This window comes from Thalassophryne amazonica, chromosome 10, assembly GCF_902500255.1.
Source record: "Thalassophryne amazonica chromosome 10, fThaAma1.1, whole genome shotgun sequence".
Classification (NCBI taxonomy): Eukaryota; Metazoa; Chordata; class Actinopteri; order Batrachoidiformes; family Batrachoididae; genus Thalassophryne; species Thalassophryne amazonica.
The window spans coordinates 62,184,659-62,199,073 of NC_047112.1; the positions used below are offsets into that span (position 1 = coordinate 62,184,659).

The 14,415-nt window shown below is 40.8% G+C and overlaps 1 protein-coding gene across 1 annotated transcript in view; it reads right to left on the reverse strand.

The window, feature by feature from the left end:
* Positions 1-14,415, reverse strand: part of rabgap1l (RAB GTPase activating protein 1-like) — a 422,326-nt gene that overhangs the window by 336,090 nt on the left and 71,821 nt on the right. The window contains 1 exon segment of the mRNA XM_034180104.1: positions 13,881-14,010. Coding sequence (XP_034035995.1) covers positions 13,881-14,010 — 130 coding nt within the window.

Below are 14,415 nucleotides of genomic sequence, written 5' to 3' on the forward strand. Positions count from 1 at the left end.
ATCAAATCAGCTGATACACAGTATGCATGCATTTTGTGTGTTTTGTGTGTGATCAGTTTGATAATTGCACATCATGTAATCCAATTTCCAAGCAAGTGCTAGTTGATACTCTTCACAAGAAAGTATTACACTGAACTGAAGACCTTTGGTAGGCATAATGACGAGCAGAGGGTATGAGAGGATTGCATATTTGTGTGTGCATGCAGAATGAACACACTAAGCCACCAAACACAGCACACTGAAAAAGCAAAATAACCTCAATCACATTTTTACAATATAATTAAAAAAAGGCTGAACATGAATGCAAGTGTTCATGGGGTGACATGTTCAGTGGGAGTTTATTCATTTGTACTTAGCGAGGCTGACCTCCTGCTCCACAGCCTGAGTGCTTCCACTTTCAGCTGTGGAAGAAAAAGAGGGGCGTCAAAGAAAAGAGCCCTGTGAATTTCTGCTACAGAGCCAGCTGACAATCCACTCTCGGCTCTGGCCTTGGTGGCTGACTCGTGAGTCTGGGCGAGGCAGCAGCTCGGCATGGGAGAGAAATAAAAAGCCATTGACAGCGGGGGGGGGGGGGGGGGGGGGCAGCAGAAAAAGATGGAGATGTTTACAGTGCTGACAAGCAGCACCATGCAAAAGCTGCTTTGACATACGAGTCTCAAGTCGTGCAGTCTTCAAAATACTGCTGCACTGTGTGTTTATAAAAAAGCAACTTGATTTACATGAAAAAAATGCGGCAGCAATAGAGACTATGCCCACCTTTGAAATGACACATCCTTCCTCTGCTCTGTCCAACTTAAACTCTGACTTTAGATATTAGCATGAAATACTGCCCACACAAGATAACATTTACATTCTACAGTTTAAGACTTTTAATCTGCTCATCATTACCAGTTTCTTATGAAATCCTACTAGTGACTGATGCAAATAAAGTTTAAACAACTAAAACCTTCCTAACTGGTGTACAGATGAAAATTGGGAAACAATACATGGTCTGAAAGCTAGTTTTTATTCTGCTGCACATGCAGTGTTTACGCTTATAGTATGAGTGACCAACAAGAAACTCTGCCAAGCCAAAAATATATTTTAAAATAATAATGTAAAACAATGCAGATGAAATAACATAACTCATTAATTTGGAAGTCCATCATTTGTGGAGCTACTTTTTTTTTTTTTTTGAAAGGGTGCTAATTATGGCATTAGATCGCTGCCAAAACAAATCTTGTATAAAACATGCATTTGGCCATATTATATTATTTTACATGCAGAGATATTAAATGCACATGCAAATTATCTTTGCACATGCACAGTAGAAACTACTCCTCGAGCGAGGAAAAAGGTGCTGCAAGCGAGGAGGAATATATGACCAGCAAACCCCCCCCCCCCCCCCACACACACACGGGGAGAATTTTGGCACTATGGGGGAGGGAATCAGGGGTCAGTACTAGCTCTGTTGTGATTGGTGGTTTCTGAAGAGTGAGGTTTGATTGATAACCCTCCTCTGCCATAATAAATTACAGAAAGTCCTAAAAATCAATGATTAATGAAATCCGGTGCGCCTGAGTCTGACTCTCTACACCCAAACCGATCAAAGAGAATAATGTGACTACGAACCATCAGATGGCAAAGTAAAACCTCTTATGGGCCAGTCACACAGCACTTAACGAAGGGCAACAAAGCCCTAACAAAACAAGAAATCTGGGCTTTCATTGACTTTCGTTGGCATCCTTTAACCTTCGCGCAGCTTCATTCCTACAGCTGGCGCTTCGTCAGGATTTTTAAATTATTGAAAAATTTGAACGAACCATGTTTCATTTTGCTGTCATTCTTGACGTTTTTGAATTGTTTAGTTTTTGTAACGTTAATGTTTAGTTTGACTTCGTTCGACCGGCTGAATGTTTTCACACAGTGCAGAAGCCAGTTTGTGAGCACTGAGGCTGCTGCTGCGTTCATGTACCGTCAGAAGTTACAGTGCAAACTCAGCCTGTTTGCTTGGATTTTTTTTTATCTGGGTGGGGGGGTCAGCTTCAATGGGCTCAGGCACCTTATATAGGCCAGAATTAATCTTTTGTGTGGATACAATTAATTATTTTGCCACAAGCAACTGCTGAATTTGAAACAACAAAAAAGTTGTGTAGTTTCTGACGGTACATGAACGCAGCAACAGCTGCTGCGTGTGCTTATTATTTTTTTATTAAATAGAACAATATGAGTGCAGGAATGACAATCCAGCCCTTATGTGCATGTGGCAATGGGTAGATAATTCAAATGATTATATAAAGAGCTGTTCTGGAAGGCAGAATTCACGTTGTGGATCAGCTGCAGCTGGTTGAAATAACCGCACATATGAGTCAATGCGCGTTCACACGCACTGATCAATTTACTGCTCTGATATATTCAATCATTTTTACACTTATATTTATTCCCCCTTTTGACAGTTTTCCATTATAAATCAATATATATGGCTTAGAACATAATACAGTGATACAGCAGTGACCACTTTTTTTTTTTTTTTTTTTTAACTGAAGCAAGACGGTGCGTGCAGCGTGTCGTCAGACAGTGTGGATTCTGATGATGAAGGAGATGATCCCTCTTTTGTTCTGGATGAGAAACCAAAGCAGGTGGCTCCACCGACATGCACACAGATCTCAACAGATTCTGTTTGCAGTTTCTCCAGGACTCAGGCGCTATGAGCTCCATCCCAGTGCCGAGTCCTGGAACTCAGAAATGCAGACACACACACTGCTCCAGCTGTGGCTCCAGGCACGTTTCATTTAAAGCGTTGAGATCATTAGCTTTGGTTTGGTTAAGTTCCTCTTTCATCCCTTTTGCGCTCTTGCTTCACAGGCTATTCGGTGATAAAGCTCTTTTGTCCACCTTTTCTCAACGCATTGTGACTTTTATTTACTTTGTTCCTTTCATTCAGGAATCGTCGTGTGCCGTGTGATTGGGCCATAAAATCATGTGCAAACCAATACGCCACCACCTCCCTGAAGGAGAGAACCACGTCTCCTTCGTTTCAGCAGAATTCTGCCTAACAGGAGGGCCTTCAATCAAATGTCGCTCTTCAGAAATGACCAATCACAGCAGAGCCAGTGCCGACCTGGTTCCCCCCTCCATATTGCCAAAAACCTCCCCCCATAGTGCCATAACTTTTGAGCGAGAAAGCAGGAATCCTCACATTTTGTGTTTGTTTAACACATAAACTTAAACATATATAAACTCACTAGCTGGGCAATTCCATGAAAAATGGGACATGACAAAGACGTTCCGGTGGCTGCCTTCTCCCTTGACGCAGAGAAGGCATTTAATAGAGTCGAATGGAGGTTTTTGTTCTGTGTGCGAGTAAAATATGGATTTGGGAAGGTTATTTTTTTTTAATTGTATTAAAATAATTTACGCAAAACCAAGTGCAGCTGTGATCAGGAATGGCCTGATTTCACCATTTTTCAGGCTCTTTAGGGGAACTAAGCAGGGCGATCCTATTTCCCCAATTTTATTCATATTAAGTACTGAGCCACTAGCTGTTTCAATACGGAAGGAGACAAACATTTGTTGCAGGTGGTAAAGAACACAAACTTTTTCTTTACGCTGACGATATTTGTGTTTGGTGTCAGATCCTGTGGCCTCTACTCAGGCTCTTCTTGATAAGGTTGATTTTTTTTCTCTACAGTAACTGACTATAAGGTTAATTGGCATAAATCAGAGGCTATGGTTATGTCCAAAGTATGCCAACCAGCTATGGTTTGTGCAGGTAATTTTAAGTGGCTTTCAACAGGCATGAAATATCTGGGTGTGAAATTATGCGCTAACTTACTAAAAATAATGCCAATCAATAGGACTTCTCTCCTCACTAAAATCAAGAATAGCCTGGAAAAGTGGAAAATGTTGAATTTAACACTTTGGGGGAAGATTAACACTATAAAAATGGCTACTGCACCGCAATTCAATTATTTGTCAATCATGCTTCCAATTTCAATATCTGGAGAATAAGGCAATACAATCAAATGGTAACAGATTATCTGTGGAATGGCAAAAAACCAAGGATAAGATGAGCAAACTTGTGAATCACTGCAAAAGGGGGGCATTGATATCAGATGGGCAGCTATTGAGCAGGAGAATACAACCCACTTTAGTCCATTTGATCTTCTGACAAAAAAAAAAAATTACATGCAAAGGCCAAGAGCCTAATCCAATTTTGCAACATTCTAAAAATGTTTGGACTAAATTTCATAAACTTGTCAGGATTACCCCTTATAAACAATTAGATTCATCACTTTGGAACAATCCAGCAATAAAAATGGGAGGGAAAGTTGTTTTTTGGGCTTCCTGGCTGTCTAGGGGCATCAGAAGCATATTGGACCTTGTTGAGGACAAAACAGTCAAAGCTTAAATGGATTTCAAAACAAAATTTTAGTTCGGAAATACCAAGGAGACCAAAGCCATAACAGTTTTCATATCAACGTGAGACCAAACTCTGTCTTTTCCTTGTTTTGTCCTATATGCTTGTATGTAACTTTATTCAAAAAATAGGAGAGGCAGATGGGCGGGGCCCTTCAGAGCGGACGAGACGGATGTTGGCGAGGGGACACGCTTGTTTGCTCTCTCCTGATCAGGAAAAAGAAATTCAGTGTCTCCTGCGTGATTATTTTCTGTGTTAACCGAGTTGTTCTTTTCAGGTCCAACTCTGAACAACTCTGACAAGTCTGAACAAAGCCTTAGACCAGGGGTGTCAAAATTCTTTCCTATGAAGGCCACCAAAACTGATTGTGGGTGGAGGGCCAGGGGCCAAAAAGTACATTTTGCTGTTATGTCAGAGTGCACTGCATTATACAATGCATCTGGAAGGTATTCACAGCACTTCACTTTTTCCACATATTGTTATGTTACAGCCTTGTTCCCAAATGGATAAAATTCATTTTTTTTCCTTCAACATTCTAACTAAGAAATCACATGTACATGCCTTTGCCATGAAATTAAGCTAAGGTGCATCTTGTTTCCATTGACCAATCTTGAGATTGTTCTACAGCTTAAATGGGGTCCACCTGGGGTCAATTTAGTTGACAGAACATGATTTGGAAAGGCACACACCTGCCTGCATATAAGGTCTCACAGTTTACAGTGCATGTCACAGCACAAAGCAAGCATAAAGTCAAAGGAATTGTCTGTAAACCTCCGAGACAGGATTGTATCAAAGTAAAAATCTGGGGAAGGGTACAGAAACATTCCTGTCGCTTTGAATGAGCACAGTGGGCTACATCATCGGAAAATGGAAGAAGTTCGGATCCACTAGGACTCTTCCTAGAGCTGGCCGCCAATCTAAACTGAGCAATTGGGCGAGAAAGGCCTTATGGCCCGGACACATGGCATACAACGATTCCTGAATAAAGGGAAAAAAGTAAAAAGGTCCCAAATCATTGAGAAAAGGTGGACAAATGAGCTTTTGACTTGTCCCATCACCGAATAGCCTGCAAATCAAGCGTGCAAAAAGGAATGAAAGAGGAACAAAACGAAACAAAGCTAGCACTGATCTCCACGCTTTTAACAAAACGCGCCTGGAGCCACTGCTGGAGCAGTGTGTGTCTGCATCCTACTCTGCATTCCAGCTACAAATTGAAGCACGTGATCCGACCCACTGTGGAGATCTGTGTGCATGTCGGTGGATCCACCTGCTCTGGTACCTCATCCAGAACAAAAGAGGGATCATCGTCTACACCATCAGAATTCTCTCTCTCTCTCTCGCTCTCTAAGGTGCCCAAGTCCATTGAAGCTGACCCCTCACCCAGATAAAAAAAAAAAAATCCAAGCAAACAGGCTGAGTTTGCCCTGTAATTTCCAATGGTACATGAATGCAGCAGCGCTCACAAACCGGCTTCTGCACTGTGTGAAAACATTCAGCTCGTCGAACAAAGTCAAACTAACCACTAACGTTAGAAAAACTAAGCAAATGATTAAAAACGTCAAGAACAACAGCAAAAAAAAACATGGAGGAATTGAGGTTTTCATTGCCATTCATTCAAATTTTTCGACCGTTTAAAAATCCTGACAAAGCGCCAACTGCAGGAACGAAGCTGAGCGAAGTTTAAACAATGCCAACGAAAGTCCAGATTTCTTGCTTCTTTTCGTTTCGTTTCATTTCGTTGCACTTCGTTAAGTGCCATGTGACTGAGCCATAAGCAAACAGGCTGAGTTTTCCCTGTCGTTTTTGACGGTACATGAACACAGCGGCAGTAGCAGCACTCACAAACCGGCTTCTGCACTTTATGAAAACATTCAGCCGGTTGAATGAAGTTGAACTAAACTCTAATGTTACAAAAACTAATCAAACAAAAAAACCATCAAGAACTACAGCAAAGCGAAATACGGACGAATTGAGGTTTTCAGCGGCATTTGTTCAAATTTTGACAGTTTAAAAATCCTGACCAAGCTCCAGCTGCAGGAACGAAGCTGCACAAAGGTTAAACAATGCCAACAAAACTATAAAAAAAAGTCCAGATTCCTTGATTCATTAGGGCTTTGTTGCCCTTCGTTAAGTGCAGTGTGACCGGGCCTTTCAATCAATTCAATCAATTTTATTTATATAGCGCCAAATCACAACAAACAGTTGCCCCAAGGCGCTTTATATTGTAAGGCAAGGCCATACAATAATTACGTAAAAACCCCAACGGTCAAAACGACCCCCTGTGTGCAAGCATTTGGTGACAGTGGGAAGGAAAAACTCCCTTTTAACAGGAAGAAACCTCCAGCAGAACCAGGTTGGGGCTGAGGGAGAGAACCAGGAAAAAGACATGCTGTGGAGGGGAGCAGAGATCAATCACTAATGATTAAATGCAGAGTGGTGCATACAGAGCAAAAAGAGAAAGAAACACTCAGTGCATCATGGGAACCCCCCAGCAGTCTAAGTCTATAGCAGCATAACTAAGGGATGGTTCAGGGTCACCTGATCCAGCCCTAACTATAAGCTTTAGCAAAAAGGAAAGTTTTAAGCCTAATCTTAAAAGTAGAGAGGGTGTCTGTCTCCCTGATCTGAATTGGGAGCTGGTTCCACAGGAGAGGAGCCTGAAAGCTGAAGGCTCTGCCTCCCATTCTACTCTTACAAACCCTAGGAACTACAAGTAAGCCTGCAGTCTGAGAGCGAAGCACTCTATTGGGGTGATATGGTACTATGAGGTCCCTAAGATAAGATGGGACCTGATTATTCAAAACCTTATAAGTAAGAAGAATTTTAAATTATATTCTAGAATTAACAGGAAGCCAATGAAGAGAGGCCAATATGGGTGAGATATGCTCTCTCCTAGTCCCCGTTAGTACTCTAGCTGCAGCATTTTGAATTAACTGAAGGCTTTTCAGGGAACTTTTAGGACAACCTGATAATAATGAATTACAATAGTCCAGCCTAGAGGAAATTCTCTGGTCTCATGAGACAAAGATTGAACTCTTTGGCATGATTGCCAGGCATCATGTTTGAAAGAATCCAGGCACCATCCCTACAGTGAGGCATGGTGGTGACAGCATCATGCTGTGGGGATGTTTTTAGCAACAGGAACTGGGAGACTAGTGAAAGACTGAGGGAAAGATGAATGCAGCAATGTACAGAGACATCCTGGATGAAAACCTGCTCCAGAGCACTCTTGAGCTCAGAGTGGGAAGACGGGTCATCTTTCAGCAGCACAATGACCATATCAAAGGAGTGGCTTCAGGACAACTCTGTGCATGTCCCTGAGTGGCCCAGCCAGAGCCCAGGCCTGAATCCGATTGAACATCTCTGGAGAGATCTGAAAATGGCTGTGCACTAATGCTCCCCAGCCAACCTGATGGAGTTTGAGAGGTACTGCAAAGAGGAATGGGCAAAACTGCCCAAAGATATGTGTGCCAAGCTTGTGGCATCATACTGAAGAAGACTTGTGGCTGTAATTGCTGCCAAAGGTGCATCAACAAAGTACTGAGCAAAGGGTGTGAATACTTGTGCACGTGTGATTTCTGAGGTTTTTTTTATTTTTAATAAATTTGCAAAAAACAAACAAAAAAAACCTTTTCATGTTGTCATTATGGGGTGTTGAATCAAATATTGAGGGAAAAAATGAATTTACTCCATTTTGAAATAAGACTAACACAAATTGTGGAAAAAGTGAAGAGCTGTAAATACTTTTTATTTAATAGAATAGAGTAGCGCAGGGGTGGGCCACAAGGGCCAAGACACTGCAGGTTTTACTTGCAACCAATCACCTCAGCAGCTGCGCTCTCCCCTGAACATAAACAGCTGATCATCAATGAAATGACCTGCTGAGACACCTGATCATTAATGAAAATACCTGCTGTGGTGATTGGCAGAAATTTTTTGAGTGAAAAATACATCACTTTTCAAACAAAGTCTTGGTGCACGAACACCTCTGCCGCAGTAGGTGGTGGTAATGCACTGTGTTGGGTTGCAATCTGCTAATAAACTCGAAAGAAGAAGTGTTATTTTTGGTTTGCGGTTCTTCTCCTAACGGTTTACTTTATTGTGAATATTTTAAAAAGTTATGAGCCGTGTATGTTTTCCAGCATACATTAAGTGAAGCTAACGGGTGAAGCTATGATAGCTGCTAAAATACTCAGGCTGTTAGCATACAACATTAAATTCGACCAAAGTTTCACTGCAACACCTGAAATAATCTGGCTTGTGCGGTCAAACATCCTAAAGGACAATAACATCTGTCTCCTTCACCATCCATGTACGCCATTAAGTCTCTTCTGTACAGGTAAGATAAAATTAAATGGTTTATTTTATTATAATTACTGTACAGTATTTTGTACAAGACACTATGCATATTATTTGTATTTTGACTGCCTTTTAAGCATGAAATGCTGTTTAAAAAAAAAGGTAAAAACACTGTTTTTTGGGGGGACAGGAACAGATTAATCTATTTTACATTGTTTGTTATGGGAAATTTAGATTAGGTTTAAGAACGACTCTATTTAAGAACAACATTTAGGAACCAATTAAGCCCTGGTCCCATCGAATAATGAAGGATGAATAATGAGCCACACAGCATGTTTTTGTGGTACAAGTCCAGTTATTCAACAATCATGGGAGAATAGTGGCTCTTAAAGGCAGAATATTCGGCTACCGAGGCTCATCTCTGAGCATGGCACTAATTTCAAGAAGTTCAAAATTTAGCAACAGCAGCGTGGGGCAGTTTGTGTACGAGGTTCTACAAGGACAAACGAGGATTTGAGAGGCATGTTTGTAGTGAGGACAAGGCTGTTAAAAGCCCACACAAAACGATCATTCTTTGAATAAATGCTGACACACCAATGCATGGCTCATTATTCAGTGGGACAGAGGCTTTTTAAAGTTCTAAAATTGAGGTTCCACTGTACATACAACGAAAATTTGTCCTCTGCATTTAACCCATCCTAATTACACTTAGACAATTCAACCACTCAGAGAAGTGGGCAGCCACAGACCGGCGCCCAGAGACCAACTCCAGATGTAGAGACGCTGCCTTGGTCAGGGGCAGAAAAAGGAGCAGACCCTAAATGAGCATGTTTTGATTGTGGGGGGAAACTGGAGTGCCGAGAGGAAACCCAGACACACACAGGGAGAACATGCAAACTCCACACAGAACGGCTGGGAAGCGATCCCACAACCTTCTTGCTGTGAAGCACCAGTGCTAACCACTAAATCACGTGCCGCCGTCCTGGCCAAGATAAGCAGCAGCAAATACAAAGCACAGTTACACATTTACACAAACAAAAGATGATAAAAAAAATTTAATTACAAGCATATTATTATAAAAAACAAGTGCATTTTATGGAGTTGGCCTCAAGTCTTCTCAATGTGGATTTAAGATCGCTCAGTGACATTAACACTGTTAATTTCTACTTCTCTTGCAACTTATTCCAAGCGAAAGGTGTGGAGTGGACAAAAGCCCTCATACCCAGTCCAGTATGGGCATATGGAACAGAAAGCAAAATCAATCTTGTGAGCGGGAAGAGTAAGAACCAGCACTTCTCTTTACAATTAAAGTACAATTGTAGGAAGGCAACAGTCAAGAGTTTTACTTTGTACATATAATGTATTTTGTACAAAATTAACACTTGAAATCTGCAACTAAATTCCAACATAAACACTTCTCTGTAATCTCTTGCAGTAGTCAGAGATAATAATAAAAATTAAATCTATCTTTCTTTTTGCATAACATAATTAAAAGGAAAGACACTTCCAACAGAACATGCATGCGGAGGGCTTTGGAAAATTATGCAGAAATCAACTGTATTGTCCACCTTTGTAAAGAAAAGAGAAAAATTTTACTTAACTAAAAAAAGAAAACAGTAACTGGATGCCGTGTTTACACATCACAAAATGCCCCCACACAGACTTTGCAGAATGTTCTTCAAAGATGTATTGATTGAAAAACATGCCCAATTTCACTGAGGCCTCTAGATGGCAGTGTTAACCCCCCCCCCTGCCAAAAAAAAAATATGGCTGACCATCACAGAAATTTCACAGCACTCCACAACTGCTACATGTTAAACTGTGATCAGATACAGAACTGCAGCAAGCCTTACAAGACTACTATTAGGGCATAATAACGCCTTTCCTGTAAATGTCATACTGGGCAATGTGACAACCCAAATCAAATTGAGAGTGGGCCAAACACGGCCCACGGACCTCAAATTGGGAGATCGTGCCTTAGATAATGAGTAGATTTAAGAAATCATGCTATTAAACTGCAAGACCATCTTCTGAAATAGAACCTAATTTCAATGACGTTGGAACGTTGTGTGGAATGTAAATAAAAACAGAATACAATGATCTGCAAATCTCTTCAACCTATATTCAATTGCATACACCACAATCCAAGATATTTAATGTTCAAACTGATAAACTTTTTGTTTTTGTGCAAATATTTGCTCATTTTGAAATGGGTGCCTGCAACACATTTCAAAAATGCTGGGACAGGGGCAGCAAAAGACTGGGAAAGTTGATGAATGCTCAAAAAACACCTGTTTGGAACATTCCACAGGTGAACAGGTTAATTGGAAAAAGGTGAGTGTCATGACTGGGTATAAAAGAAGCCCCAAAAGGCTCAGCCGTTCACAAGCAAAGATGGGGCAAGAATCACCACTTTGTGAACAACTGCATGAAAAAAATAGTCTAACAGTTTAAGAACAATATTTCTCAACGTTCTCAAGGAATTCTCAAGGAATTTAGGGATCATCTACAGTCCATAATATAATCATAAGATTCAGAAAATCTGGAGAACTTTCTACACATAAGCGGCAAGGCCAAAAATGAACACTGAATACCCGTGACCTTCGATCCCTTGGGCGGCACTGCATTAAAAACTGACATCATTGTGTAAAGGATCTTTCCACGTGGGCTCAGGAACACTTCAGAAAACCATGGTCAGTTAACCACCGTCAGTTAACACAGTTCGTCACTACATCTACAAGTTAAAACTCTACCATGCAATGCGAAAGCCATACATCAACATCATCCAGAAACGCCGCTGCCTTCTCTGGGCCCGAGCTCATTTGAAATGGACAGATGCAAAGTGGAAAAGTGTGCTGTGGTCTGATGAGTCCACATTTCAAATTGTTTTTGGAAATCATGGACGTTGTGTCCTCTAGACAAAAAAGGAAAAAGACCATCCAGTTAGCATCTGTGATGGTATGGGGGTGTGTTGGAGCCCATGGCATGGACAATTTACACATCTGTGATGGCACCATTCAAATTTCAAATTTATTAATTTATATAGCGCCAATTCACGACAAAATCGTCTCAAGGCGCTTCACAACATAAAAAACAATTAAAAACTTAAAACACAATTAAAAACAACCATAAAAAGAAAGACAGCAGTAAAAGAATAGAAGATTAAAAACACATCATAACACTAATTATAAAACAGGGAAAATAAATGAGTCTTTAAACGTGATTTAAAGGTCTCCACAGTGTCCGATTGCTGAATGTGTGCCGGCAGATCGTTCCACAGAGCTGGGGCACGATAGGAAAAACCTCTGTGACCGGCAGACTTTTTATTCACCCTGGGAACACACAGAAGTCCTGCACCCTGAGAACGCAGGGCCCGAGCTGGTACATAGGGGCTTATCAAGTCAGCCAGATAGGGAGGTGCAAGTCCATGAACAATTTTATAAACTAAAATCAGAACTTTAAAACCATCAATGCTGAAAGGTACATCCAGGTTTTGGAGCAACACATGCTGCCATCCAAGCAACGTCTTTTTCAGGGACGTCCCTGTTTATTTTAGCAAGACAATGCCAAGCCACATTCTGCACGTGTTACAACTGCGTGGCTTCATAGTAAAAGAGTGCGGGTACTAGACTGGCCTGCTTGCAGTCCAGACCTGTCACCCATTGAAAATGTGTGGCGCATTATGAAGCACAAAATACGACAACGGAGACCCTGGACTGTTGAACAACTGAAGTCGTACATCAAGCAAGAATGGGAAATAATTCCACCTACAAAGCTTCAACAATTTGTGTTCTCAGTTCCCAAACTTATTGAGTTTTGTTTAAAGGAAAGGTGATGTAACACAGTGGTAAACATACCACTGTCCCAGCTTTTTTGAAACGTGTTGCAGGCATCCATTTCAAAATGAGCAAATATTTGCACAAAAACAATGTAGTTTATCAGTTTGAACATTAAATATCTTGTCTTTGTGGTGTATTTAATTGAAGATAGGCTGAAGAGGATTTGCAAATCATTGTATTCTGTTTTTATTTACATTTTACACAACATCCCAACTTCATTGGAATTGGGGTTGTATATCTTCACCCTAAATGGATGGGTTTTGCTTTCACACTTTACAGCCATGGCCATTAACACAAATCACGAGCTTCCATCAATGGGAACTGATCAAGAAAATAAAAGGCTTGCTTGACACAGCTGGTACTATTAAGGAAGGATGATCATGAAAAACAACACAAACATTATACCTAACTTAACCTAAATAAAAAAAGGACTGGAATATTTCACTGCGAGCTCTGTACAATAAATCCATCAAGACTCACCGAAAGCTCATCATGCATTGACTCAGTCAATGGATGAGCAGATATCCAAGCATGCATTATCACATAAATGACTATTCAAATCCTCTGAGATTTCCACCTATAGGTTATTGCTCTCCACAGTGCAAAATACAAACCCATGATCAACTACAATACACAGATGATGTGCCCTTTCTCACACACATTTGTGCACAAATAGCTGTATAGTACATGTAATTTTTCCACATTCCAGTAATCACTGCCCTCCCCTCACTCACATACAAACCACAAAAGTCACACCAGACTACATGCCTGAACAAAATTAAGTTCACTGTTGATTCATTTCGGTCAAAGTACAGCATAGCTACAAAATACAGAGATGATGTGCTTTGGTAAACCATTTCAAACTGAATACACTCTCCTTTCAAGGAAGCTTTCTTGCCACCTCAAAAAAAAATCTGCTTGATAAATAGAATATCACACAAACACTCCCTCTGGCAAGGTATTTGAGGTAAAGCAATTATTTTCTTTTTGCATCATTGTAGGTTCACAGAAGTGTCATTTTTTTTCTGAGACTGAAGGAGGCAAGGGATTTGTCAAGTACTATACACAATGTGAAGTTACATTTTTCAATCAAGCAAGATTTCAAAGACAATTTATGTTGTTTTGATGGGGGGTGGGGGCGAGTACTGGAGCCAGGCAGACTTTAAACCAAAGCCATATTTTGACACTGACATGCAGAGAATCAACCAAAACCTCACTAGCTTTATAGACTAATTTTGGCTACATGTGATTCTGTACTCCACTGTATTATTCTAGAACATCTACAAGAAGGCTGGCAACTAAGCAACTACATTTGGGGGTTTGTCAAGCATCACTGTTCATACCTTCATCAGCCTCTTCTTCCTCACTGGGTGAAGCCAGTCTTTCTCGTCCTTCATGGTTTCGTTCTGCCTCTCTCTGAAGACTCACCACCTCATATACAGCATCACTCTGACCAACTCTGTCTGGACCCTGCTGCACTCACACAACATAGACACAAGCAGTAGGGCTGTTCATGTTATATAGTGAAAAAATAAAAGTTGTGAGAGACTTCAGCCATGTGTTTTTGTTCCACTTGGGGTTTTACAGGTGCAGACCAAGTATGAACTCAATCAGATAAGCTTTAGAGGTCCCCCAACACATTTTCCTCTCCCTCTGCTGGCAAGGCAACACCACCCTAATGGGAGAAGACTCTGATGCCATTATTTTTCTTTTACAGGTACATGTGATGGCTTCTAATCACAAAAAGTGGTGGTTGACTGGTCACCCAGAGAAGAACATTACTGGAATTACTGGATTATTACATTGCTTGTTTAGGGAAAACTGTTGCTTTATGGGGGACCCATAAACAACATCCGACTGCAATAAAACTTGGCACAG